This window comes from Lissotriton vulgaris, chromosome 10 (assembly GCF_964263255.1).
Source record: "Lissotriton vulgaris chromosome 10, aLisVul1.2, whole genome shotgun sequence".
Classification (NCBI taxonomy): domain Eukaryota; kingdom Metazoa; phylum Chordata; class Amphibia; order Caudata; family Salamandridae; genus Lissotriton; species Lissotriton vulgaris.
The window spans coordinates 771201995-771228743 of record NC_141698.1 but is presented as its reverse complement, the minus strand read 5'-3'; the positions used below and the strand labels follow the sequence as shown (position 1 = coordinate 771228743).

Below are 26749 nucleotides of genomic sequence, written 5' to 3'. Positions count from 1 at the left end.
TGATCATTACCCTTGTGTCACTCCATGTTTCTGCTTGTGACCTGGTCACATACATGCGTGTCACCGTCCTATTCTCAGCAGTGGTTCGTGCAGTAACGTCGGCTAATGCATTCCCTTGTCCGACTAAGTCTGTCACCCTTTTGTGTGCCTGACATTTGATTACCGCTAATCGTTTGGGGAGGAGAACTGCTTCAATCAGAGCGGAAACTAGATCTCCGTGGAGGATTGGGGTGCCGTGGGACGTCAGGAATCCCCTCTCCCTCCACAGGAGCCCAAAATGGTGGACCACTCCGAAGGCATACTGGCTGTCCGTATATACGTTCGCGGTGGTCCCTGCGGCTATGATGCATGCTCGTGTGAGGGCTATCAGCTCTGCTGCCTGGGCAGATCGCTGTGTGATGCAGGCTGTCTCGACTACTGTTCGGGCTGTCGTTACTGCATAGGCAGCTGAAGTGGTGCCGTCTGGGAGTTTGATGCATGAGCCGTCTACCCATAGCTCTCCATCGGGGTCAGGAAAAGCAGTGTCTCGGAGGTCAACCCTACTCCTAGTTTGTTCGTCCGTGAGGGTCACACAGTCGTGTATGGGAGGCACGTCGGGGTCATTTTCAGGCAGGGGTAACAATGTGGCAGGATTCAAAGTCGTGCATCTCTTTAGTGTGATGTGGGGTGCAAGCAGAGTCAACTCGTACCCTGTCAGTCGTGCGCTAGTCAGGTGTTGGGTCTTTGTCTGGTTCAAGAGGGTGTCGACTGCATGGGGTACTAGCACAGTGAGGGAGTTTGAAAGTACGATTCCTTCGCTCTGGCGGATAGAGACAGCAGCGGCAGCTACCGCTCGAAGGCAGGCAGGTAAGGCTCTGGCTACAGGATCAAGAGTGGCGGAGAAGTAGGCACAAGGGCGCTGCTTAGGACCAATTGATTGAGTTAGGACAGACAATGCACACCCCTCCCTTTCGTGGGTGAAGAGGGAGAAGGGTTTGGAGTAATCCGGGGTTCCTAGGACAGGCGCTGAGCAGAGTGCATCCCGTAATTCCTTAAAGGAGGCTTGACACTCAGTGGTCCAAGGAAGCGGGGAGGGGACATCTTTGGTCAGCAGGGCAAGTAATGGTTTCACAATGAGGCTGTAATTAGGCAACCACTGTCTACAAAAAGAGGTTAGACCAACCAAAGAGCGGACCTGCTTTTGTGTTTTTGGGATGGGGGTGTCTAGGATGGTTTGGATTCGGTCGGGTGTAAGTTTCCTCCCTTCTTTGGACAGGAGATGGCCTAGGTAAGTCACTTGTGGCTGGCAGAACTGTAACTTCTTTTTGGAGACTTTATGGCCATTTTCTGCAAGAAAGTGTAGGAGTTGGACGGTGGCTGTCGTTGCAAGCGGGGTGGTGTCGGCCGCCAAAAGGATATCATCGACATATTGGATCAACACCACTCCCTCTGGTAGCTGGAAGGCATCCAGCTGTCTTTTGAGGGCCTGGCTGTAAATGCTGGGACTTTCAGTGTACCCCTGGGGAGCTCTACAAAATCGGTACGAGCGGGATTTTAAAGTGAAGCCGAAGAGATAACGGCTGTCTGGATGAATGGGGATAGAGAAAAACGCGTTCTTAAGGTCGATAACAGTGAAGGTGGTGGCAGTGGACGGGATGAGGGTCAGAATGGTGGTGATATCAGAGACTACAGGATATTGGGGTACAACCACTTTGTTAATCTCTCGCAAGTCGATGATGAAGCGGTACGCTTTCTCATCTCCTTCACCTTGCTTCTTAACAATAGGTAGGATTGGGCTGTTGCAGACGTTGCTAACCACCTCTTCAACCACTCCTGCATCTACCAGAGACTGAATGATCGCTACCAGTGCCTTCTCACCCTCTGGCGATATCCGATATTGCGGGAGTTTCGGGAGCATAGCGTCCTGTCGTACAGTTATGTGAATAGGATCAATCATCATTCGCCCCACATCAGAGTCACTTTTGGCCCACAGGTACGGAGGCAGGGTGTCAAGCAGGGACAGGTCAGCGTCAGTTATGGATCACATATGTCGTGGGGGACGGGATCTGGGCATGTCTGGGTTGTCGTACAGGATGACTCGTATTCCATCTGGGGAACACCTAATGGTAGCTCGAAAATGTTTCAGTAAGTCAATGCCCATAATGGCGTCAGGGGAATTGGAGGAGAGTAGAAATGTTGCGTCAGTGGTGTTGTTTTCTAGGTCAAAGGTAATAGGTACGGACAGGGGGTTAGTGGAGGGCGTTCCATCGAAACCTATCGACGTTATGTGTGAGCCAGACAAGGGTGCCCTTGGAATCAGTCGTTTTGATAACACACTACGTGTCGCCCCAGTGTCTACCAAGAATGGAGACTCTGTACCCAGGACCTTAGCGGTGACATAAGGACCTTGCTGGTCAACACAGAGCTCGACTGGATCCCTCCCTTGCCCCTGGCAGTCCTATGCAAAATCGGGGGCATTTTCACCTTCGGATAGCTGATATTGGTTCTGTCGGGGACGGTCAAATGTGTTCAGTCTCCCTGATCTGTCATTGTTGGTGTCGTTGGGGTTCCCTCGTCCCTGTACTCTATTCCTCGGACCACCTGCCACATCCCTGGAATCCCTATTTCTATTCATCTCTAGCAGAACCGGACACTGGGATTTCCAATGGCCGAACCCTTTGCAGAAGGCGCATTGGTCATTGCTAATATCTCTACGTCCAGTGTGGGGTGCTGGGGTGTGATCTTTAGGAGGTAGATCTCTGGGGGTGGTTGATTGGTAGTTCCCCCTTTGGTGTTCCCGTCCTACCGCTATACCCTGTATCTGGGCTATCATTACCCTTTCCTTTAAATCTTTCTTCTTTTTCTCGGACGCCCTATCATTCTCATTCTTTTGGTGCTCGTAATACTGAGCCATCTGAAGGATAGCTGCGGGTTTGGAGGCCCCCCAACTACTCTCACTCGTCTGCAGTTTTTGGGAAACTTCTTGTGTTAGGCCCTTTACATAATTTTGTACAAACAGGTGCTGTCCGGTTGCGGTGGTCATGTCTTGGCCACTGTAGTCGGAGAACACTGTCTCGAATCGGGAGAAGTATTCTGACACATCTTCCTGGGGTTTCTGTCGACAGGCCGTGACTATCGACCAGTCTACCTTTCTTTCCGGGATCAGTGTTTTTAACTTCTGAACTAGTTTGTCTGGGAGTTCCAGTATGTCCTTCACTGGTTTCCTTCCGGGCTCTCGCTGTCTATCTAGTTTACCGAGTTGGTCCCAGGTATGTCCAAACAGATCCGTGTGGTCAGCCTTCCGGATTTGCTTCCACACGTCAGCTGGCAGGCATAACCCAAAGAACAAGTCAATGTCCGCTAAAGTCATTATTGTCGAACCCAAGGCTGTGCCTAATTCGGTATAAAATGCCGTCGGGTTCTTTCTTAAATCGGGCAGGGTTTGTTTGAAGGTTAGGATATCCTGTCGGTCCCATGGTTGGTAAACCCAATTGTACACAACCCTCCCTTTTGCATTTTCATTGTTGATATCATCGCTTGTTCCCTGGCCCCGTGGCGGGATCCAGTAAGGGGCCGCTTCTCTGATAGGCATCATAGTATTGGCTACTTCTACCGAGGTCGTTTCAGGGACTGTAACCTTGGTTTCTTGTTTTTGTTCCGTGAGGTGGCGGAAGACCTCAAGCATCTGCATGAAGAGTTCCGTCGCCTCACGCTCAGTCCCATCTCCAACATCAATCTTCCTATACAGCGTTGTTAGTTTAGCGGGACCCTTACTTTGATACCTATCTTCATATGCGTTCAGGGTGTGGTAGCTGAATCGCAAGATGAAATGCCGTCTGTGGCTGTCGGCATGTGAATTATATACGCTCATTGTATAATCTTCGCTCTCCCTTCGTTCTACTAATGTCTTTGCTATTTTGTCGATCCCATCCCGCTCGTCTTTGCTCAACCTATTTAGTCTGGCTGGTGATTGTTTGCTAGCCTCGGGATCGCCTGACGAAGTTGTTAATGTGGCTGGTGCAGAGGCCGTGAGGGCTGGTGCACTAGCGCTAGGGTCACTTTCACTCACACTCGGGGCTTGCAGGCTTTGTTGGCTGGGAGCATATGGAGGGGGCATGTAGATGATTGGGGGACCTAGCAGTAACTCATCGTTTGCCCGTTGTTTGGAGGGCAATTCAGGGTAGAGCGCAGAGGGGGTCCTAACAGGACATTGGCCTGTCGACCCTGATTCTTGGTTTTGTGTAGCTTCCTTTCTTTCTTTTATTTCCTTTTCTAGTTGCTTTGCGGCTAGGTGGGCTGCCTTTCGATATTCTTTCCCTATTTTTGCTTCTTCTCTTTTCTTTCGTTGTTCCGTTTCTTTGCGCCACATGCCGATACTGTCGAGCATAGTGGGCGTGGTCTTATTCTTCTGGAGCGCTATTTCTAATGTTTTTATTTTATTTTCATTAAAGGAACCTATCAGTGGCCACTGACTTTCAGGGTTCTTTTTTGTATATTTATGCCATAGTTTAGTGTAAGCTATAGCGACTAGTCCATACTTAGTGAACATGTCCTTATTAGGGGTGCCCTCCAGTGGAGCTGGATGGTTCATCTCTAATAAGCGGTCCGGGCTAAACAGGCTATCAACCAGTGGGGAGAAGATAGGCATGACGGATTACAATGGGGACAATAGTCTGCACTACCTATCTTATCACGGCGGGCAAAGACTAGACAGAATATTTCTATTCTCCGTTGTTTGCCGGCGGTGAATACCTCAAACGAACCAATACCGAACAATCGGTCAATCAAAACAATCAGTGGGGAGAATAAGTGGGCATGAAAAGTTATCGTTACCTACTCTTTCTCTCCCTGCAAAGAGAGACCTTGTTCTTCCTTGTTTGCAGAAAAAGAATCTCCAGACAATAATCCACGAACGACAGTTCGGGAAACAGTGGGGGAGGAAGATAGGCACGACGGATTACAACGGGGACAAAAGTCTGCGTTACCTATCCTTCACTGTTTGCAAAGAGAGAGCCTGTTGTTTTCTCCGTTTGCAGACAGCGAATCTCCAGAGGTTTCAACAAAGCGTAATACTAGTATTATCCAAACAAAACAATCTTTTCTCAATTCGTCGTGTTTACACGACCTTACCCGGACCGCATGGACGGTTTCCTGTCCTCTGGATCCAGCGCCCGATCGTCCTCTCTCCTTCGTGATGCCCGTGGCACTCCTGATGGTTCCCAGTCAGGACCGTAGATCACTCGAGAGAGGTCTGTTCAGAACTAGTGAAGGTCGGATGATCGGCTGTCAGACGAGGGTCTATCGGACACGAGCTCTTCCCGATCGTTGCAGTCGTTCACTCTGTCGTCGGGACCTCTCCCACTGGATCCACGCGTCGCTGATGGGCCCCACGCTTTGGGACGCCAATTGTAGAAAAAGGTAGGGCTAGGACCTTTCTCAAGATTTGCCCGGCGCTAACCGCCCTTGTACCATTCAAGTTTACCAAGCAATGAGGCAGGCGCCGGAGACCAGAAGGCAGGAAACAGAAGTTTTATTCCGACGGAGCAGAACACATCAGATCAGACAACAAGGTATCGTCTCGAGGTGCTCTAACAGCCTCTAGGAGGCCTGGCCTCTTATACACTGGTTTATGGCATGTGACCTTTCTTTATTACAATCAGAACATTGTGACATAGAGAAAAAGACATCCCCGCAATCCTCGTGTCAATCCCACCCCCATATATCCCCACAATAGAGGTCCTCAACCTGCTGATAAGAGGAGGGGGTCATCACGCAGCTGAGTGTTCCGTCGAGTCTTAGGATGTGTGCGCCTGATCATATCACAGGGGGTGGGGAGGCCTGGATCAATAGAGGGTCCTTTGAAGGAGAGCGACCTCGTACAATAAGGGGCAGTAAATGATATCTGCCGGCTTAGGCGATGGCCTCAGACCTGTGTGGACAGCTGGACACGGGGGAAGGGGTCATCAAAGGAGTGGTATTCATGCCGCGTGGACAATCGAGCTGAGGGAAGGTTTATCAACAGAGGGGCATTCATAGGAAGAGAGGAGGTGCTGGTCAGGCGCTGGTGTGACTCCCAAGGACAGGGTCATGCAGAAGGGTTATGCTCATGAGGGGGAGGGAGGGGGAGCCAGGGTGCGCGGAGGATGCTTGCTGGGTCAGAGGGGCGCGCTGGCGATCGATCGTGGACAGGGAGACCATGATACCTAAAATGGCTGCTGTGCATGTCGTACGTGGATGACAAGCTGGCGCAGATGATGTTTAGCTCGCAAACTAAAATTCCACACCGGGGTAGGCGTATTTTAGAAGCACCAGTTGAGCACGTTAGGCTATGTATATATGTATATATATTTTATCCATTTTAAAGTGTCTTATGGCTAAGAAACCATATCAATGCTTTTACAGTATTATTTCATAATACTCCTTTTACTGGACGTACTTTACTTTATATTAAATATTGCAATTGTGGCAATTCATTTCTCTTGCATGAGAAGGAAGACTGCTCAATAAATAATACCTTTTATTGAAAACGCCCGTCTCTCTATTCTCTGCACTCTGGTGAAACTAAGAATGCACATCTGACTGAGTGAAATAGCTGTCTATTGTTTTCACACGACTCTAGAGATTTACTCTTATTCTGAGGGAGCAAAGTTGTCATGTTTATGCGGTTGTCGGAAGCTTAATCCCTTCTTGTCTGAGCCAGGGAAGCTGATCCCTTCCTATTCAGTCAAGAAAGTTTCCAGTGACCTCTGAGCTAGCTGGCGCAAACCTTAATTAAGTCTAACATAGTCAGTAGAGACCTAGATGACCTCAGTCCTACGTCTACACTGCTGTTTATGTTATTCCAATGCGCAGGGCCTATAGGGAAAATAGGAACTACACTACAGTCTGAGACAACTCAACTAAGCATCTTTCTCTCCTATCCTAGCCTATTAGCTCTTGGCATAAGCCCACAATTAGCAGAGCCCATCTGAGCATCAATCCCGAAAAGTCTTGGTGGACAACCTCCTATTATGAGTTGGCTCTTTTATACAGAATCCGACTGGAAGTGCTACTTGTTCACACAAGACTATTTTCTACTTTGGTGTTTTAAGTACCATTGTTGATTGCAGTGTTAGATATCTGATGCTGTTCGTCTGCCCCATCTATATACACAGCGGTATTTGTCTACACCTCATACCCGAAATAAAGTACCTAATTTAAGACATAAACCTTTGGCACCTTTACACATTTTAATGTAGGCATTCGCTCCCCACATTTTTGATGGAGTTTTACGAATAATATTTTTTTTATTTTTCAATTTTAGTTTTTTAAACCTTTATTAAAAACAAAGAGCAGTGAACACTGCTTGGAAATAATATTTTTTTTCTAAAGGCTGATGATGAATTACCTTTCTATTTTCAGGTGGAGACCAAATCACTAAGATGTTTGCAAAAGCGACTAAGAATTTTCTACGAGAAATAGACTCCGGTGGGGATTTGATATCTGTTTCCAGTTTGAACGACTCAGATAAGCTACAGCTTCTTTGTGCAGTGACAAAGAGAAAACGATTCTGGTGCTGGCAGAAACCAAAATATCACCCATCCTCGTTCACCCTCAGCGATGTACTTTCAGATAAAAAGCCACTGGAACCAGGTAAATTATGTTGTTCTTGTTCGTTGTCACAGCAAAGCATAAATGTTTAATTCAATTAAAAAATTTCCAAAATGGGTTCTTGTTTTAGATTCTTTGGGTATGTGCTGCTGGGAAATGTGTAGGAAATAAATGAATACATTAACATGTATTTTGCAGCTGTACGGATTTAGTTGTCAGAAACAGACTTCTTACTTGTGGCAGTGAGTCGAGGAAGAGTTATAAAAGGTGATTATCTTGTGAAAGCAAAAAGATTACCCGAGTGACTATTCTCATTATTGGGGTGTTCCAACATGTTGGTGCTTTGAAGTGTCTACCTCTTTTCAAGTTGGAGCATGAATAGCAGATCTCAAGTATATTTTCAATGGATGACTGCAGGGAGTATTTTGGGATCTACTGCAGTGTTTCTTTGCCGATATATTAATTTCTCAGTAAGACAGAGTGCGAAAAAAGTGACCCAGGGACTGACTGAAAGTCCATAGAGTAGTTTGAGCCTTGTGGCTTCCTTTCATGTATACATCTCACTGCAACATGGTGGCCCATATTGAGGGGGGGCTGAAGGACTGGGTTCTTTAAGACCCAGCGGTGCCAGGGCACAACACCTGAAACCTTCGTGGGTAACCTGCTCCGGCGTACGAATCACAGAGACACGGGACACTTCCTTCGGCGTCAAAGATTCAAGGTTTATTTACTGCAGGGAACACAGAAGTCACGGCAAGTACACCACGTGCAACTTGGGGAGACTGCTTCAAATTGGTTCTGTAGATCGCTCCTTTTATACAGTTTTTACCCATAGGACAACATGGTACACAAAAGTTTACAACCTGGTTCTCACCATTATCCCCCAGAGGGGTCGCTTTGGTCACTTTGACACACATGAGGTCCGGAACATAAGTGCGGAAACATTTGGTGGTTCCCAACTGTAAAAACCCATCTTCCCACCATTAGCGAATTCCAATCAGCAGTAAAACAGATCGAAATAGGAACAAAGACAGGTGTAGAGGAAGACGGAGACAGTGGGGAGATCGGAAAGGGTGTAAAAGGGGAGGTATCGGGAAACACGAGATACAGGCATCAAAGGGACGTGCCTAATGAGATGCACGGCTGAGACAATAAGTCCGTGCGGCAAGATGAGCCCCGAGCGGCGCCATCTGCTTTACAGTAGCATCCCCCTCGTCATAAAGACACTTACAAAGGACATGTGTCTTCCGCAAATATCTTGGGAGTCCCAGGGTCGCGAAGCGGACAACGTCCGTTCGCTGGCTACTTGAGGGCAAGAGACAAAATGGATGCCGTATCTAAGATGGAACCCGTGGGTACAGATGAAAAACCCACACAACAAACGAACGGTTTAAGTTAGCACCGCGAAACTGCGCACACTTACTAAACTCGTCATTTGCGGTTCATAGATATCAGACTCGACCATATTCGTGTGAGTCGAAAACTCCACTTACAATTGTCACGGAACCTCAGACGCTCCTTTTGCCCTCATGTAGGCAAGCACTAGTCGGAATCATATTCGATATTCATCAGACCATCGAGATGTTGCTGTAGCATAGCTCTGTCCAACCGAGTCCCCTTGGTAACAGGTGGTTGTCTTATACACGTTGTAGCACAAAGGCCACATAAGGCAGGACCACACTGCACACAAAGGCAACACGTGAACAGGAACACTACAACGACTCCGATGATCATCAGAATCTTCCAACCCCAAGTCGACATCAGGCCCCAAAACCACCCAAGTAGCGTCCAATCCCCTACATCCACGTGTATGGATTCGGAGATCTTATGCAACCTCGAGATGGCTTGATAGACAGTAGGAGCATTATCTGGAATAAAAATGCAGCAGCTCGAATGGATCACCTTACATACCCCACCTCGATCTGCTAAGATGACATCTAAAACCATACGGTTTTGTAACGTCATAAGTCTATCCGCCTGAAGTTCTGTGGTGATATTACCAAGGGCACTAGCAGTAATATTAGCTGTCGATTCTACCACTCGAGTCAACTGTCTCAGGTTCCTACTATTAACCATAGGTCCCCAAAACGGGAGGAAACCCTTGAAAAAGTCTCCTGCCTCTTGACCGGCAGTATCCTCTTCGCTAATTACGCCTCGCACAACTCTAGTCTTATGATAATCGGCATCTACAGTGAACGTCGGAGGCAACAAATTTGCAATGAAACATGAGCCCATGAAGTCAGCGGGCAACCATGCATATGCACGATCATAGCAGATAAAGTATGTACCCTTGGCAGCCAGAAACACAGGGGACGAGACCATCGGCAGTATGTAATTTTCAGTGCAAGCACTCGCTCCAAGTCGGGCTTGCGATCTTCGGCCACGACCCATGAGACAAAAATTACCAGTGTGGGGTACGACCCATATCGGAGGCGAGCTTTTAAGCTGCTTTTCGCTAGTGAACGCACTATATTCACCTCTACTTAGGACCCTATAGGCCTGTATCTCTTCTTCGGGAATAAGCGAGGGATCATAGATATCACTATCTAAATCCTCTATTGCTATCGACAAAGGTTTTTGATACGAGGTAGGACCAGAGTAGGGAGAACGTGGTTCTCGAATGGGGTGGAAACCCAGTGCGCTTCGAAACATTGTTTGAAATGCTCGAGCTGACCCTTGGGAACTATACGGTAACACCAGATATGGAATTCCCTTATCCGTAGTATGTGGCATCAACCCACACACCCAACAATTAGTAGTGTTAACCACTAACTGATGCTGATGAAGGAGCTGAATAAAGGAATTGTTGCGGAATTCTACACGTCTAGCCTGCTCGTGTTCCGGTAACATGTGAAAGGAATGGGGAGAAACAGTAGAGGTAAGTTTAGGGTCAGGAGTAGGAGTAGGTGTAGCAGAAGGCAAGAAATAAGACATCGTATAATACACCCCACCCGCCGATAATGCAGAAGCAGTCAAGAATAATACAAGCAATTGGAATATAAAACATTCGGTACGACTGAGTTGCTGCAGCTTGAATCGGTGAACCTGAGCTCCCTCCAAATCATTCAGCTTCGAGAATGCCATTCCCTACGACCGTCCGCAACGTTTCTTGACGCACTTCGTTCTGTGTAGCAATAGTCAATCCCTAGGAGTTCCCAGGAACCGACGGCCTTTAACCTAGCGTCAAGACCTACTATCCAGAAGGAAGTACGCGCGCGGCCCTACGGCCTTCAATGCACAATATGTATGTATGCAAAAACAAAGTCTCTCAGCTGTAAAAGCAAAAAGTATAAGGAATGAAGCTCAATATATATATATATACAGGAATATTCACAGTAATATAAATGTTCAAAACTGATCACGGAAAACGGGATAATGCAGTTGTCAATACAGCAAAGCAGGATCTTTTATTAGTCTTTAGTGCTAGATCGTAGAAAGTATCGAGTTTTCCCAGGACGTGTCTGCTCGTCAAACAAAGGATCCGTTGAAGAGACAGCGTCCCGATGATCAGTTGAGTGGTTTGGTCTTGAGTCTTTTGATGATAATTGTTCAACAATGTCTTTCTGCTGCGCTGAGGATTCTCCAACAGGCTGTGCGTCGCTAAAAGGCACAAACGCCGGCAATGTTTCTGTTTCAGATGATGCAATGCCTCTCCTTACCCACGGGTCTGTCGGCAAAGGAATGGGGACTCTTTTGGTATGGGTGGCATGCACCCAATTCTTACGTCCCTCGAGACGAACGGCAGTCCTCGTGGCCAGGAGCACTTGATAGGGTCCGGTAAACCTCGGGTCCAGGTTGTTCTTGCGTGAAAAATTTCTCGTCACCACCCAGTCTCCGGGCTGGAGCTGGTGGCCTGGACCCTCCGTCTGCGTCGGCAATGCGTCGTAAACCTGTTGGTGAATTAACCTCAGTTTAGCAGTCAAGTCATGTAGATAATCGATCAACATTGGGTACTCAAGATCAGAGAACATTCCTGGCCTAGGAACCCCCCACACATTCGCAGGACGGCCGAACACTATTTCATAGGGACTAAGCCCTACTCGGGAGTGTACAGTCGCCCTAGTTGACAGTAATGCCAAAGGTAAAGCGTCAGGCCACGAAAGACCAGTCGTAGCCTGAATCTTCGCTAACTTTAGTTTAAGGGTGCCGTTGTACCCTTCAACCAATCCAGCTGACTGGGGATGATTGGCGCTGTGGAATTTCTGATTAATTCCAAGGCCCTTACACACACTCTTCATCACACTACCCACAAACTCACTTCCGTTATCTGACCACACGACTCTAGGCATTCCATACCGAGGAAAATATTCCTTCAGTAGGATTTTCGCAGTAGACAAAGCAGTATTGTCTTTGAGAGGATAGGCCTCGATCCATCGGGAGAATGCGCAAACCACAACTAAAACGTATTTCAGGTTATTGCATCGCTCCATATGGATGAAGTCCAATTGAATCACCTTTAAGGGACATGAAGGGGGAGCAAAACTGCCAGGAGGAGTTGGGGTTCCTTTGCCAGGATTGTACATCATGCACACCATACAATTCTTCACCAGGCGTTCAGCACATTTCGTAATGCCATCATTCTTCCACACCGGAGACAGCAATTTACAAATACCTTTCACGCTAATATGTGCTAACCCATGCGCCATTGTCACAACGGCCAGCACATACGCATCAGGCAACATCCATCTTTTCTGATCAGTCAAATCAATCCAACAACCATTCGCATCCAACTTTCCCATGCTTTCTTTCCACTTCGTCTTTTCAGTGTCGGTGGCCTCATTCTGAATTGCTTTCACACTCTCGATAGTGTCCTCACACATACTCGATTCTGTAGGCCACCTAACCGAACTCGTCACATACATTCGAGTGCTAAGGTTCCGGGCAGTCTCCTTAGCAGTCTCATCCGCAAACGCATTACCACGACCAACATCATCCGTCACCTTACGATGCGCACTACATTTAACAATCGCAACTTGCGTAGGCAAAGTCAATGCATCCAAAAGGTCATTCACAAGCTGGCCATGCTGAATCTTCGTACCGTGCGACGTCAAGAAACCTCTCTCTCTCCACAATCGTCCAAAACTGTGAGCGACGCCAAATGCGTATTGGCTGTCGGTAAACACATTCACACGTTTCCCTTTTGCTAACACACATGCTCTAGTGAGAGCAATCAATTCTGCAGCTTGGGCAGAATTCTGATTCAACCTTGCAGTCTCAACAACAGTATTCAACGTTACGACAGCATAAGCAGTAGTCACATCACCATTCGGCAACTTAAAACATGACCCATCCACATACAATGTACCATCCGGATCTTCCAATGGGGTGTTTTTAAGGTCCACTCGACCTTTTGTTTCCTCTTCGGTCCTCAAGTAGCAATCATGTTCTGCTACTTCATCTGACTCTGTGCTAATTGGTAACAAGGTTGCCGGGTTCAGAACATTACAACGTTTTATTTGAATATGGCTTGCCAACAGCGTCAACTCGTACCCAGACAACCTCGCACTCGTCAAGTGCTGAGTTTTCGTTCGATTCAAAAGAGTATCGACTGCATGCGGAACCATCACCGTAAGCATATTATCCATGACCAATCCTGCTGATTGTCGGATGGAGACCGCAGCTGCCGCTGTTGCTCGTAAACAACTCGGCAATGCTCTAGCTACTGGGTCCAAGGTCGAGGAAAAATATGCACATGGACGTTGCTTACCACCAAAAGGTTGCGTTAAGACACTCAAAGCACAACCTTCCCTCTCGTGAACATATAACGTAAACGGCTTACTGTAGTCAGGAGTACCTAACACAGGAGCCGAACACAATGAATCACGCAGTTCAGAAAAACTTTTCTGACATTCTTCCGTCCATGGTAAAGGAGTTGAAACATCCTTGCACGTAAGAGCCACCAACGGTTTCGCTAGCAATGAAAAATTAGGAATCCATTGCCTGCAGTACGACGTGATACCTAGAAAGGCACGCACATCTCTTTGGGTTGTTGGCACAGCCATTCGCGCAATTGCTGCAATTCTCTCTGGGGTCAACCTCCTTCCCTCCTTTGACAATAAGTGACCTAGATAGGTTACTTCTTGACAACAATATTGGAGTTTAGAAGGGGACACCTTATGATTCAACTCACAGAGATGTTGGAGCAACGATACTGTAGCAATTTTGCAAATGTCCTGAGTATCAGCAGCCACCAATAAGTCGTCGACGTATTGGATCAAGGCCGCACCAACCGGCAACCTAAATGCATCCAGTTGACCCTTCAAGGCTTGGCTGTAAATAGATGGACTTTCACAGTAGCCCTGAGGAGCGCGTTTGAATCGGAAGCTGCGTCCACCAAGAGAGAAACCGAAAAGGTCTCTGCTCTCCTCGGCAATCGGGATGCTGAAAAACGCATTTTTCAAGTCAATCACCGAAAACCATGATGCAGAAGCTGGAATCAGAGTCAGTAGCGCCGTGATGTCAGGCACAACGGGAAATTGAGGAACCACAATTTTATTCACCTCCCGTAAATCGATAACAAAGCGATAAACAGGCGGTTTTGAAGGATCAGTACGTTTAAGAATGGGCAGCACAGGGCTGTTGCACACGTTTCCCCGAGTCTCTTCAATAACGTCTTTCTCGATCAAATCATAGATGATCGCCAACAGTGCTCGTTCACCATCAAGGGAGATACGATATTGGGGAATACGTGGCAAACGCACGTTAGATTTCAACTGTACAACATAAGGGGAGATATCAAGTAGGCCCACATCATTTGGACCCGTTGCCCATAAAGACGCAGGAAGAGAACTCAATTCCGGTGGGAGCTTATCGAGAGACAAATACATAGGAGAGACAACCCTCTCTCCTAATGTAAGCTTTACACCCGCAGGAGAACAATACAAAGTCGCATACAAACGTTTAAGCAAATCCAGGCCCAAAAGATTTTCACCACAACCCGTAGTCAAAATCAATGGAGCTTCTAGCTCACGCGGCCCAATTTTAAGGGGCAAAGGGCGCGAAACTGGATTGCTAACAGAGGCGCCAGAGAATCCAACGGAAACATTTGTTAAGCCAGACAAAGGTGCGCCAGGGAGTTTCGAATGCATGATAGAACTTTTCGCTGCACCAGTGTCCAACAGAAAAGGCTCAACGACGCCCGATGTAGCAACTGCGACGTAAGGCCCTCTCTGATCAACCGGAACTGATACCACTCCCTCTCCTTGTCTTTGGCTGTCCTAGTAATTACTGTCGTCAGTTCCCTGATCGACGTAATAATCATCTACATTGTACTGCGCAGATCGTCCTTGCGATGATCCACGTTGATCAAAACAATTATTAGAGTTGGATGAGTTATCTGAGCGATCATTCTGAGCACCACGACCTCTACCACGTAATGCCTGCTGCGAACCACCACGACCTCCTCTAGATGAGTTACCATTATTACGTTCGTTCAAAACAGGACAATTGAATTCTATGTGTCCCTCCTGTCTACAATAAGCACATTGATTGTACCCTAACGAGGATCTTTGGGAAGAGGAGTCATTACGAGGTTGGGATCTGTTCGATTGCGGCTGCGATCTATTCTGTTGCGAATTATTCTGATTCGAACGTGGAGGATACGCTTGCTGAAGCAACACTTTAGTTTTCAGTTCCTTCGTCTTTTTGTCAGCACGGTCGTTCTCTTCTTTCTCTCTGTTCTCATAATATTGTGCCGTAGCCAATATCTGAGCTGAAGTAGAAACGGCCCATGCACTTTCCGAATTCTTTAACTTATTGCTCAGATCGGGCAATAAATTCGAAACAAATTTATCCACGAACAATCTCTGACCACCCTCGGTACCCATATCCAGTCCACTATGATCAATGAATGCTTCCTCGAACCTCGTAAAGAAGTCGGAAACACTCTCATCTTTCTTCTGCTTACAGGCTGACAATTTGTCCCAGTTTACCCTCATAGCTGGCATAAGCGTTTTCATTAATGTTATTATTCGTTGAGGAAGAGCAGTAATCAACTGGTCGGGTTTAGTAGCAGCCACTTGTCCGGCATCTGCCGCTACAATGGCAGCCCAATCACCGCCTAATTCATTCGGATGATTTTCCTGTCGAATCTTAGCCCATACCGGTTGCGGTACGACATTGCCGAATAACATATCGATATCGGCAAGATTCATTACCGTAGCATCTACGAGCTGCGATAATTCTTTGTAATACCCTGTAGGATTTTTGCGTGGATCAGGCAAAGATTGCTTCACCTGTAGCACCTCCGATCGTTTCCATGGGAGATGTATCCACACTCTCTGGAAATGCGCCACTGTCGCAGGGTTAGCAGTAGGATCAGCTGGTATCCAAACCGGCGGAACTTCACGCATAGGATATTGGCCAGACTCATCTGGTTGTTTTTCAATATCCTCAACGAACAATGCATGAGGTATCGGAGCGGGACGAAAAGATAGCAACCGCTCAACAGCACGTCGAACGTTGGTATCCACTATCAGCCCATTTGCGAACTGAAGCTGAAGATCAGACAGAGAGGTGAGCACCTCGTCAGGCGCATCGGCCGCTATTTGATCATAAAGGAACTTACACATTTCATTAAACACATATCTCTGGGTTGGTATATTGAATTGACAAAATGTATCAAGGACAACACGGGGTGGACATCTAAGAGGATTTACCATCCAACCCATCGCCATATTATATAGCGCAACGCGTTCTCTGTTTCCAGGAAGCTGACTACGTCTCTGAGGACCATCGGAACCAGCGGACCCATGAACAGGTCCGAGCGAATGGAAAAAACTAGCCGCAAGAGGAGTAGTACGAGAACGAGTAGAAGGAGAAGCATACGATACAGGACTAACAAGAGAAGGAGTAGAAACAGTAGCAACAGTAGGAGTTAACAAAACAGGAGCAGTAGCAGGAGCAGTAGCGGGAGCAGGAGTATGTGGAAGCGGAGGAGCAGTAGGGATAGCAACAGGCAAAGGAGCAGGAACAGTCGGAAGGGCAGGTGCAGGTTGAGGAACAGGCGGAGGAAGAATAGGCGGGAGAATAGGTACGGCAGGGACCACAGGAGCTGCGGTACCCTGTACGTACGGAGGTGGCGACTTCATAAGATAAGACATTAAAGAATCCTCAACTGGCTCTTCCTTCTTTTCCGACTCCGTAGGCAAAGCAGGATAACATTTATCTACGGTCATACGCTGTAGTCTATCAAACACTTCCTTATCCTTAACCTCCTTATCTCGCTGAAATTGCTCTGCTTTCTTCACTATGGTAGCAACATTATCTCGCTGAGTACGTTTATTCTGTCTGATTTCTTTCTGTCGGGCTTCTTTACGCCACAACCGAAAGGCATCAAACATGGCCGGCCTTGACTTTCTTTCGAACAATTTAATCTCTAGATTATCTAAGATCGGGGCCTCGAAGCTACCATGAGGTGGCCAACGAAGGTCGCCGTCCTTCTTCGTGTATTTAATCCAGTAATCGTTAAAGGTAATTGGGCCTAGCCCATGTTTACTATAGAGCTCATAAGTGGGAGTTCCAACCGGAGGTATCGGACACGAGTCCTCCAGTCGGGAATCCGTACTACAAGGTCTGAAACAACTAAACAAAGTACTACGACCAGGCATCTTGCACACTAGCCGAGTTTCACAAACTTCAAGGGTTACGGGATTTACCAAGTCCCAGCAAAGAACAAAACCCTCGGTTTTTGGCGGCTGCAGTCGTCAAACAACACAACAAAGTACGCTAGCAAAGTGTCACCGACAAAAACACTCACACAGCGTTAACAACAAAAACACTCACTAAAGTGTCAACAACCAAGAACTCTGGGAGCGACCCACAAATACTTAACTCAAAGATCGATGGCGTCACCAGGAAGGCCCGTCAATCGTCTCGCTATACCAAGGTCTACGCCAGGCGCCAAAACAGGTCTACAGTCAGGGCAGCAGTCCGTCGCAGCCGTCAGGAGGCGGGAATCTTCGCGGGAAAAGTCTTCGGGCCACTTATTTCGACAACAGGATCGATGAAGCGGAGTGCACCTTCCCTCGGAGATTTCACACGAAGTTCCTCACGATCGTCGGGCTTGGACCGGTACTACTGATGCAGCCCCACGTTGGGCGCCAACTGAAGGACTGGGTTCTTTAAGACCCAGCGGTGCCAGGGCACAACACCTGAAACCTTCGTGGGTAACCTGCTCCGGCGTACGAATCACAGAGACACGGGACACTTCCTTCGGCGTCAAAGATTCAAGGTTTATTTACTGCAGGGAACACAGAAGTCACGGCAAGTACACCACGTGCAACTTGGGGAGACTGCTTCAAATTGGTTCTGTAGATCGCTCCTTTTATACAGTTTTTACCCATAGGACAACATGGTACACAAAAGTTTACAACCTGGTTCTCACCATTATCCCCCAGAGGGGTCGCTTTGGTCACTTTGACACACATGAGGTCCGGAACATAAGTGCGGAAACATTTGGTGGTTCCCAACTGTAAAAACCCATCTTCCCACCATTAGCGAATTCCAATCAGCAGTAAAACAGATCGAAATAGGAACAAAGACAGGTGTAGAGGAAGACGGAGACAGTGGGGAGATCGGAAAGGGTGTAAAAGGGGAGGTATCGGGAAACACGAGATACAGGCATCAAAGGGACGTGCCTAATGAGATGCACGGCTGAGACAATAAGTCCGTGCGGCAAGATGAGCCCCGAGCGGCGCCATCTGCTTTACAGTAGCATCCCCCTCGTCATAAAGACACTTACAAAGGACATGTGTCTTCCGCAAATATCTTGGGAGTCCCAGGGTCGCGAAGCGGACAACGTCCGTTCGCTGGCTACTTGAGGGCAAGAGACAAAATGGATGCCGTATCTAAGATGGAACCCGTGGGTACAGATGAAAAACCCACACAACAAACGAACGGTTTAAGTTAGCACCGCGAAACTGCGCACACTTACTAAACTCGTCATTTGCGGTTCATAGATATCAGACTCGACCATATTCGTGTGAGTCGAAAACTCCACTTACAATTGTCACGGAACCTCAGGGCTACACTTTGACATACTAATAAGCCAAGGATGTGTATGCAAATGTTGTACTGACTTGAGTCCTTGGTAGCCCCTACTAATATAAAGTCTTACATGGTAATGATATGGAAGATGCTTTAGGATTGATGAAGTCGGTGGTAGAATGTGCTCACTACAGCTCCAACCTGACATGTCAGTCACGTATCAAACACTAGTGATTTCCCAGGCTTTAACTTGGCTTGATAGTTGTCTAGGAGTATTGGAAGTGTTTCATGTGTTTAGGGATCTTTTTGTGCATGTGGCATTGTGGAACAACACAATTTTGAAACCACTATATTTCAGGAAACCTATTTTTATTTGTGATTTAGTGGTCACGTTTCAGTGGAATGGTAACTGTTTTTCTTCTTGGAGATAGGGAGGTGAAGTTGGATATTGGCAGCTTAGATGCATCACTGAAGGCTGCAGTTGCCAATTGTTTGAAATATTTTGGAGAAAGAGACCATATTCTAATTGTTAGTTCTGACCGATATGCACCTTCTAAAAGATTATGGGCCACATGTATCAAATAAGCATTTTGCAATTACAAATACGATTTTTACTGAATCGCTATTTAGTAATCGCAAAATCCTATGTATGTAAGGAATCTCCACATATTTTGCGATTCCTTAATATGACCTAATAGCAATTCGGTAAATAGCGAATAACCATTAGGTAACATTACTCCATCCGTTCTTATGGGCCAAGAGGCCCATAGGTGTGAATGGTTTTGCATTAGCTAATTTGCGATTACCTAATTGGTAATTGCAAATTAGGAAATGCAAAGCCAATGGTGCCCGGGGGGCTGAGCCCCGCTGAAGCACCCCCAAAAAATAAATGGGCACATGTCAAGTGCACATATGCCCTAAGGGCATGTGTGCCCTACATGGCACTTTGAAAAATGCATTTTGTGAATTTTTCAAAGTTTGCACATGGTTACCATTGACTTTAAGTCAACAGTAATTTTTTTTCTAAATGCGCAGTTTACATTTGGAAAATTCTTCATACATGTGCTAAGGTAATCACAATTTGCAATTCCCTATTTGTATTCGCAATTTTAGATAATCACAATTTTTTGCGATTAACTAAAATTACGATGACAAAGCCTTTCATACATCATAAAAGGCTATTTTGCATTCGCAAACGGCCAATTTTACTGAATTGCACCGTTTGTGAATGTAAAAAACTTTCATACAAGTGACCCCATATGGTTATGTGAGGAATATCTAGCGCGCAGTTAGTAGTTTAGCTCAAGCTGTAAGGCTTTCCTCAAAAATATGTATGTGGTAAATGTGTATTAATACCTAAGTAACATTGTTAAGGCATAAAGAGCTTTACATTTCCAAAACAAAGTTGTATAAAGAGAAGAACACAATGAGTAAAATGATATAAAATTTAAGATCAGATTTGAGTTATCATTCATTATGGTTTAAAGAAACGTGATTTGAAAGACTGGGGAAGCAAAAACATCAAGTTAAGGCATGCAGAAAGCTTGAACATAGTCACTCTTTGTAGTTGATGAATGGAACACTATTGGTAAAAGGTGGTGGACCACATCAATCAAAGGTTTTACCTCTGTGGCAACAGGCCATAAACATTTATTGAGCTCTCCCACTGTACCTCAGCCTTTTCAGCAAAAATCTCAGAGACGGAAAAACTGCTAAAATGAAGGCTATGAAGCCCCAGAGCTACAGTGTCGTTTTCAGGTAGGGCTGGCATTTTATCTCAATATTCCAAAGATTTTTTTTTCTAAATTTCAACTTTTTGAAAAGATCTGTATTTTGTTCCCCTATAATCCAAATTCTACACAGTTTCATTAAAGCTTCCTCTGGCACTAGTCCATAGGTTCACATTTTAGAAGGGCTCTCCATAACACCAGTTTAGGCATGCACACAGTTTCAATCGGTTTCTGGTGTTTCTTTGCAGCTGCACCTCCTTCGTTTATCTAGAAGATTGTCTGTACTTCCCAGACACAGGCTCTGGACTATAGGGGTTTCCTGTTGGCAGCAACATTATACTCTACTTCTAGAACTTTCTTGTGACATTAAAGAAGTTACATAGCAGCAGGCAAACTTCACTGGTAGAACCTGACCTTTATCCTTCATGGCCAGCAAGAAGCTAGCAGCACTGCCTCAAACCTCTATCTCTCACAGTTAGCCTTCAAGCCCCATAGATGGCATCTTTAAGGTTTGGGGAACTTGTCACCCAAGCCTCTGCCAGACAGCCAGGAATTCTGAAATGCATCAAGCAATACTGTTCTTTTGTCTTCATTGGTTGCAGTCATCTCTCAGCTGGCATCCGGCTCAGTAAGAGCAGTTGAAAGAATTAAACTAGTCTGACCCCTTATGTAAATGAAACTTACATGCCCAAGCTTTCTCCTTCCAACATTTGCAGCAGAGTATTTTAATGTCTGATCCAGGGACATGTGTTTTGGCAAAAACTACCCCACAGTCCCTTTCACTACATTTAAACAAAATAGTGCACCCATTTATTTATTTCCGCTCCTCGCCCTCTCTCACCAACGCTTCCTAAGATAGATGAAGTTACTCCCACCATGGTTCAAAGAAAGCCTCTATCTCCAAGCTCCCATCTGTGCCAGCCCCCTTGCTGGTTTGACTTCACTTGTTTAAAACAAGTCCTCAGACTCCATAGAAAATGTCATCAATACAATAAAGGCCTGGCTAAAAGAGAGTCAATACTTTTTCACTCTTAGGACAGACTTCTGACGTGGGGATATCTACCTCGTGCCAATCTCTAGCAACATGTCCATTTTACTCCAGTCCCAGAACCCCCAATTCAAAATGTCTTAAAAAAAGAACTGCAATAAGTCAATCTGCAAATATATATCCAACCCCACAACATGTGAGTGAAGAGCACTTACAAAAAATAAGTGAAAGAGTGAAAGGGCACCTCACGTATGTGTAGTATTCTCCTCTTACTATATATCTCATGTAATTCTTCTCCCTAGCTGCTCAGCCTGTATGAGTGTTCTAAATGGAATGTTTGGTGTGTGAGCTATGTGTGGAAGGCTTGTGTGACTGTGGAGAGTGACAGTTGATGAGTGGGGCTGAGCAGCTAGCAGGCTGCTCCTGGTGGGGCTATGAATGGAGTTATCAATTGGCTATGTATTGGCTATGAATTGACTGTAACTTACCATCTACAAGATTTAACCACCTTTTCCATAGCGTGGTTACTACAGTATGCAACACCAGGGAGGCTACTGGCAGGTTCTCACCACTATGCCCACGTATACCATCATCGGTTGCCCACTCACTGAAAAAACAGAATAGTGTCCAGTAGAGAGGCAAAAGAGCAGAAAGAAAGAATTAACTGTCCGAAAACAAAGAACCCCGTGACTTGCAAAGAACCGTGTGTTCCATTCAGTTAAAATTGAGATAAGGCTCACTGTTGGGTCGCCCTCTTTATTCGCAGTTGTGAGCTTACTCAGGTTAATAGCACTGCATGTTGCTAACGTTTTCACAGAAGGCCAGCATGTTTCATTGCCATTCACTTGTGTTGTGGCAAATATGTCTGGGCGTAGGGTTCATTTATCCGCCTCACTGGACAATAAATTTTGCGATGCGGATAGGCAGGTGTGGGCTGATGGCACTTGTACCAGCCTCCACCATACCACAAAGAGTTGTGTTCGTCACAAATACCTCTAGTATAAAAGCACTTCTGTTACTTATCGTTACACCGCAATCGCGGAGCAGCTTGAGGAGCTGTATGCAGACACAGGCAGTAGTTATGCCGTGGCCTGTTGTCGTAAAGAATGATCTTGCATTCCTACTGGTTCGGATATATGGGCCTCCTCACGATGACCCGCAGTTTTACTACTCCCTTGTAGCATGACTAAGCCAGTGGGCTGGACTTCAGCAGATTCGGGGCGGGTATTTTAATTGCATATTAAATTCTGATCATGATTGATCTAAAGGTCCCCCCAGACGAGGATCTGTGGCAGCATGGCCTACTTTGAGATAATGGACAGAGAGGGGCTACTGGATGCATGGAGGCACACCTCACCCAGAGTTGTGAGCCTCTTCCGAAGACTTACTCCAGCCAAGGCCCAGGTGGTTGTGGAGTGCCGGGCCCGAGCTATACCTTCTTTCACTTGGCGCTTCCCATCTTTCTCATTGCTAGATTCTGTCTTTGGTGTTGGGATTGCGCAGGCTATAGAAGAGTTCTTTTCGCACAATGTGGGCTCGTTGCCAATTTTTCCATGGTCTTGAAACATTCATAGTCTACATACGATGGATTGACAATCTCTAAACACGCGGGAGTCCTCTTCTCTCAAAGGGATCGACTGACATGACTGGAAAAAGAGATAGGCAGCCTAGAGAACAACTTCCAAAGAACAAATGACCTCAGTATTCTGGTGGGTATTAAGCAAAAACTGGAAGAATTCCACGAGACCGCTAATGACAAAAATAAACACATGGGTAAATATGCCACTGCACTTGTGAATGGGGACCGTGATCGTCCAGGTGCTGTTTTGGCGAATATTTTAAGACCTAAGAGGGCCACAGATATCACCCTGTAAATTCTATCTGATGATGAACAGGTTATTCACTAGGCAGACAACGTTGTAGAGAGATTTCATAGTTATTATGAGTACTTATATAGAACTCGGCTATCACTGGACAATGATGCTGTAAATGACTACTTAGCCCATATAGATATACCCTGGCTAACTAAGAGCACAGGGAGCATCTGATGGCGCCACTTACCCCGCTGAAATTAAGAATGCTCTGAGAGGAATGCAGTTGGGTAAGGCGCCAGGCTCGAAAGGCCTTACGGTTGTCTTTTACAAGGCCTGCCAGAAATTAATGATTCCCCCACCTAATAATGTTATATGAGGATCTGGTGCGATCATGAGAAATGCGCCCCCACAATGGGAGAAGATGTGATAGTAACGCTATTGAAGCCCGGGAAGCAATCCAATCTTTGTTCATCATATAGACCATTGTCTTTGTTGAATGTGGACACTAAAATGTATGCCAATATCTTTGCTAACAGAATTTCACATTTCTTGCCTGGTGTTGTGCGCCGTGAACAGGCGAGATTGGTACCAGGCCATATACGAATGACACAATCATATATGTCTGGGACCCAGCTGTTAATCTCACTTCAATACTATGAGAGGTGGTTTGTTTTTTGTGTTTATCGGGCCTAAAGTTCAATTGGGATAAATCTATATTATTTCTTCTTACTCCCGCTATGATACCAATCCCCATAGAATATCCACTGCAATGGACAACGGAATCAGTACGCTACCTGGGGATTAAGATCCACACAGCCCCCACAGGTGTACTACTAGACAATTATGGATGTCTAGTTTAATGTGGAGCACTGGGTTAAACTCTTGCTGTCCTTAATGGGAAGGGTGACCATTATGAAAATGGTTGTGCTTTCCAGATTTCTGTTTTTATTCCAGAATATCCTGCTATTACTGTCTCGAACCATATTTGATAAACTGCTTTCTCCAGTATTGGTCTTTCATAGATTCACATGCTTGAATATTCCCCGTCGTCGAAGTGGGAGCCCCACGGTAAATAAAATAGCAATAAAACCAATCATATATGTATATAAAAACATAATTACATACATTCTAAAACCATAAATACTCATAAGTACCACGGTTAGCATTAACACATAGGAATACATTAAAAGAAAAAAGCACTTTCATAGCATATCCCTGTCGTTATGCTAGTCCAAACTACAGCCAATCAGGCGCAAGCACCCCTCTAGAACATTCTCCTCAGACGCTCAGGCCCTCAGATTTTCTACCGCATGTCGTGTGAAGGGAGTCTCCTTGAGCTCTGCGCAGTTTTTTCAATTTCTTTGTGGATTTCTACAGTTTTTGGGATGTCTTCAAGTAAGAAGTCTCTGTTTTGACCATGTGCTTCTTGTGAGAAATTGCGGCTCTTCTCAGAGGACCCTCATAAGAAGTGTATTTACTGCCTCTATCCAGAGCGTGAGGTTGGCAAATGTACAATTTGCAGGACTTTCTCAACCAAGACCCTTAAGGACAGGGAAGGGCATCTCCTCCTGTGGTTGCAGAGGTTGAAGGATAAGGATTCACATCTTTCTGATGCAGAAAAAGGCTTGCGTCAGGTGTGTCTAGAGCCACTTCTAAGCGTAGCAGTGTGCAGGACTTGCCATCTCCATTCCTAAAGAAGAGGAAACTTCAACTCCAGAAGGCTCCTGCTGTGCCATCACCTCTTCCTGCTACGCCTACGCCCTCGAGATTTGACTCTCAGGCATCCATGGCTTCTTCTATGCATGTTTCCACTAAATAATTTGCTAAATCGTCGACGGGAGCGTCGACGGTCTGTCCAACGACGAGATCTGTCGTCTCTAGCTCTCTGACTATGACAGTGACGATGACTTGTGCCAGCAGGTCGTCGACGACGGCTGTGTCGACGTCCTCAGTGTCGACGATGGTGTGTGTGAGCTTTAAATCTGTCTCGTCGACGATTCCGATCTCGTCGACATCAAAATCTTCGTCGACGTCTTCTGTGAAGAGAGCCTCTTCGTCGGCGGGTGCTCCGTCGACGACTGTTTCGTCGGTGGTGGCTCCGTCGACGGCGGCTTCATCGACAGCGGTGCTATCGGCGTCAACGGCTTCGTCGATAGTGGTTGTCCCGTCGACTGAGTTACTGTCGTCGACGTCTACCTTCGCATCATTGCCTCTGGTGCCAAAATTTCATCATCCGGTTCTGGGACTCTTTGCACTTCTGCTCCAACGCCGATATGTGTCTTTGGATCAACTTCAGATTCCACGTCACTCTCAGCCCCCATCTCCTCTTTTTGCCACTGGATCGGAGCCTGACTCTGGTTCGGATGAGAAGGAAGATGATAGATTTCGCGCAGCTCGAAGCTCTTCGTGCTGGTCATAAAATGTCAGGACTATGAGGACGATCAGGAAGATCATTACTTCAATGAGGAGGAACCTTCTACTCAGGTTTCCACAGCACAAATATCGCTCTCTCTCATTTCTAATCTCCAATACATGTTGGAGGACTATAATAGACGGTTCGAGGCATATGGGCTGCAGATGGTACATTATGAATAGATCGCCATCTGGTGTTGGGCTCGGATGATTGCACTTTGTATTTCTCTTGGAGAGTCTTTTGTATCTTGGTGACTCCTCCCTTGGTTGGTAGTGCGCATGGGCATCGGCTCCATCCTTAGATTGTTTTTTTCCGCCATCGGGTTCGGATGAAGATCGAGACGCTCCAGATCAACTTCAGAAGAAAGTGATTTTTCGGCGCGTATTCCCTTTCCAATTCGAAGGTATTGTTATCGAACGCGTTCATTTCCATTCCGACGCGTTACAAATTCAAAATAGAAGAGAAAAACTTGGATCTACGTCGAAGAACAGGAGACCTTTCTCGACGCAGTCAAGCCCGGAGTCCATGGAAAGGACTCCATTCAAAAAATGTCCATCGTGTGGTGCTAAGTTCCCACACAAGGACCTACACGAGGTGTGCAACCTCTGTCTATCGCCTGAACACGAATCCAGGGACTGCGAAGCCTGCGCAGCATTCTCCTCCAAGCTAACGATTAGAAATCGCCGAGCTCGAAGACACGAGGTTTCCAGAATGCAGGCGGAAGCAATCCCGGAGCTGTTCGGAGACGAACAAATCGAGGAACAAGAGGACCAGTCGGGGTCGGAAGGGGACCAGTCGGAGGTTGAAGAACTCTTCGAGCAACAAACCGTGAGTGACGACGTCCCCTTACCGAAAAACCGACCCCGTGCGGTAACGACCCTGCCCTCGGGCCCGGTCAAACCGCTGAAAAAAGTTTCCGACGCCCCGCCCTCGGGCCCGGCAACGAAACCGAAACCGAAACACTCGGACTCCCACCATGTCGGATCCGAGAAAAGGGCGACATCGACTTCGGCACCGAGGCTACATACAAAGGAGAGCTCGGTATCGAAACATTCCATGTCGAAACATAAATATGATTTATCGCCCAAAAGACACTCGATACCCAGAAAGTCGGAATCGAGCAGACATTCGGTGTCGAAAACAACAAGATCTGACGATCGAAAACAAAAACAGCTCTCGGAACCAGGACCCTCGGTACCGATTCAGGAGCAACAGACAGATCCCAAACAAAAGATCTTGTTTATTGATC

The 26749-nt window shown here is 46.4% G+C and overlaps 1 protein-coding gene across 5 annotated transcripts in view; it reads left to right on the top strand.

Moving 5' to 3' along the window:
• Positions 1-26749, top strand: part of GSDME (gasdermin E) — a 617497-nt gene that overhangs the window by 266758 nt on the left and 323990 nt on the right. For all 5 annotated transcript variants that reach the window (XR_015300706.1, XM_086941684.1, XM_086941686.1 and 2 more), the window contains exon 2: positions 7381-7611. Coding sequence is in view for 4 of the 5 variants with exons in the window: in XM_086941684.1 (XP_086797810.1) it covers positions 7381-7611 (231 nt within the window). In the remaining variant the exon portion in view is untranslated. The remainder of the gene's footprint in view (positions 1-7380; positions 7612-26749) is intronic.